At 37.9% G+C, this 2,210-nt stretch overlaps 1 protein-coding gene across 2 annotated transcripts in view; it reads left to right on the top strand.

The window, feature by feature from the left end:
• The window catches only part of LOC106881915 (uncharacterized), an 83,708-nt gene that overhangs the window by 10,078 nt on the left and 71,420 nt on the right, over positions 1–2,210 (top strand). For both annotated transcript variants that reach the window (XM_052967580.1, XM_014932436.2), the window contains exon 2: positions 1,085–1,140. In XM_052967580.1, the coding sequence (XP_052823540.1) occupies positions 1,117–1,140 (24 nt within the window). In that variant the 5' untranslated portion in view covers positions 1,085–1,116. The remainder of the gene's footprint in view (positions 1–1,084; positions 1,141–2,210) is intronic.

The following is a 2,210-nucleotide window of genomic DNA, read 5'->3' as shown; positions in this document are numbered from 1 at the left end:
TCTACAGTTGGATGCCCTTCCTAATGCCAACCACCCCGAGAGTGTAGTGGGTGCTTTTACGTGCCACCGGCACGAGGGCCAGTCAGGCGGAACTGGCAACGGCCACATTCAAAATGGTGTATTTTACATGGTCCCTAATATATGCCACACTTTCATTTCAATGCACCCAGTATAGGTTTATGTAGCAAACCCATAAATGAGGGACCCTAGACCCTCAACACTATACAGACTTAGCACACCCTATTGTGCAACACCTATAAAAGCATCACTTGAGGTGGACTGTCCCCCACCACTACCCCTCCCCTTGCTCCACCGTTGCAGCCCACCCACCCCTAACAAGACCCATTGATCAATGTTGTCCCATTGAAGAGTGGGGTAACTATGACTGAATCATTGGAGTCGTGAAGCTATTGCTTTGGATAATATTTAGTTCCATCTTTTTACACCCTGTGTTACTAGTTTTGTTTTTCATCATTCCAAGCCAAACTTTATCTGTCTTAATGGGTACCAGTAAAATACTGAGGTTGACCATTTACTACCATCATCATCATCATCATTTATGGTTTCCTTTCATTATAACTTTATTTCAGCTACCTTAATAGCAGGCATCCTCCGGAGGCCAAGATTAGCAAGCGCACTTTTTTTTTTATTATTATCATCATTAAATGTGGTGAGCTGACAGAAACCTTGGCATGCCGGGCGAAATGCTTAGCGGTATTTTGTCTGTCTTTACGTTCTGAGTTCAAATTCTGCCGAGGTCGACTTTGCCTTTCAGGGTTGATAAATTAAGTACCAGTTATGCACTGGTGTCAATCTAATGACTGGCCTCCATCCCCCAAAATTTCAGGCCTTGTGCCTAAAGTAGAAAAGATTATTATTATCAAGACAGTGAACTGGCAGAACCGTTAGCATGCTGGACAAATGCTAAGCAACATTCCATCTGTCTTTACATTCTGAGTTCAAATTCCACCAAGGTTGACTTTGCCTTGGGGTTAAAGTAATCAACTAGCTTCCTCTCTGGAAATTTCTGGCCTTTTTCCTAAAATAGAAACGATTATCACCATTGTCGCTATTGTCTTTTCAGTTAAAAGTTGCAACACTTGGAAGCACTGACCAATGGAGTTGTCGTCTTTTCCAGACGTAAGTACATTTTCTTTTCATACCATTAATGCGTTTGTGTATAGTTTCTTGTATGTGTATATGTGTGTGTTTGTATTTAAGTAAATTGTGAATGTATTTAAATATGTATGTGTCTACATCTAAGTACATAATGTGACTGTGTGTACATTTAAGAACATGTGTATGTATGTGTGTGCATTTAATTATATTTTATAATTTCAGATTCTGTATTTTTTGTTTTTCTCGTAATTTTCCGCTTTTTTGTAGAGATCACACCTGTAGTTCTGGCACCACAAGACATGCAACACCTTAGTTTATATTCACCTGTTATTACTGCAATTAATAAGTATTGTTGTTGTCTTTATTAAAAATATTGTTAGAAGACCCTTCAAGCCAAGCAAAATCACAGCCATGACAGATACCAGTGTCGTGCATATTGGCACCCCATGCTAGTGGCATGTACATGCACCCTGGTGTCATGCAAATGGAACCCGTGCCAGTTGCACGTAAGCACACCCCAGTTTCATGCAAATGGCACCTGTACCGGTGACATGTAAAGGCACCCATTACTCTCTCGGAGTGGTTGGCATTAGGAAGGGCATCCAGCTGTAGAAACACATGCCAAATCAGACTGGAGTCTGGTGCAGCCTTCCAAGCATGCCAGCTCAGTCAAGCCGTCCAACCCATGTCAGCATGGACAACAAACATTAAATGATGATGATGATGATGTGTGTGCATCTAAGTTTATTCTGTATTTACGTATGTGTGCCTAAGGATAGAACATTGCATGTGTTTGAATATGCATGTATTTACATGAATATTACAGATGCATGGATGAAAATGTATAATGTGTGCATAGAATAATATGTATATATTTAAATGTGTATATATTTAAATGTGTATATATTTATATTTATGCATTTGAATTTATATATTATTTATTTATATTTATATATTTAATGTGTATATATTTATTTATTTAATTATATTTATATTTATGCATTTAAATGTATATATTTAAATGTGTATGTGTGTGCAGCTAAGTGTATTATATTGTATGTATGTGTGTAAATTTCAGTAGAAAGTATATA

Source organism: Octopus bimaculoides, chromosome 4 (genome assembly GCF_001194135.2).
Source record: "Octopus bimaculoides isolate UCB-OBI-ISO-001 chromosome 4, ASM119413v2, whole genome shotgun sequence".
NCBI lineage: Eukaryota > Metazoa > Mollusca > Cephalopoda > Octopoda > Octopodidae > Octopus > Octopus bimaculoides.
Note: the sequence above shows the minus strand (reverse complement) of the source record. Positions and strands in the feature narration are given on the sequence as shown.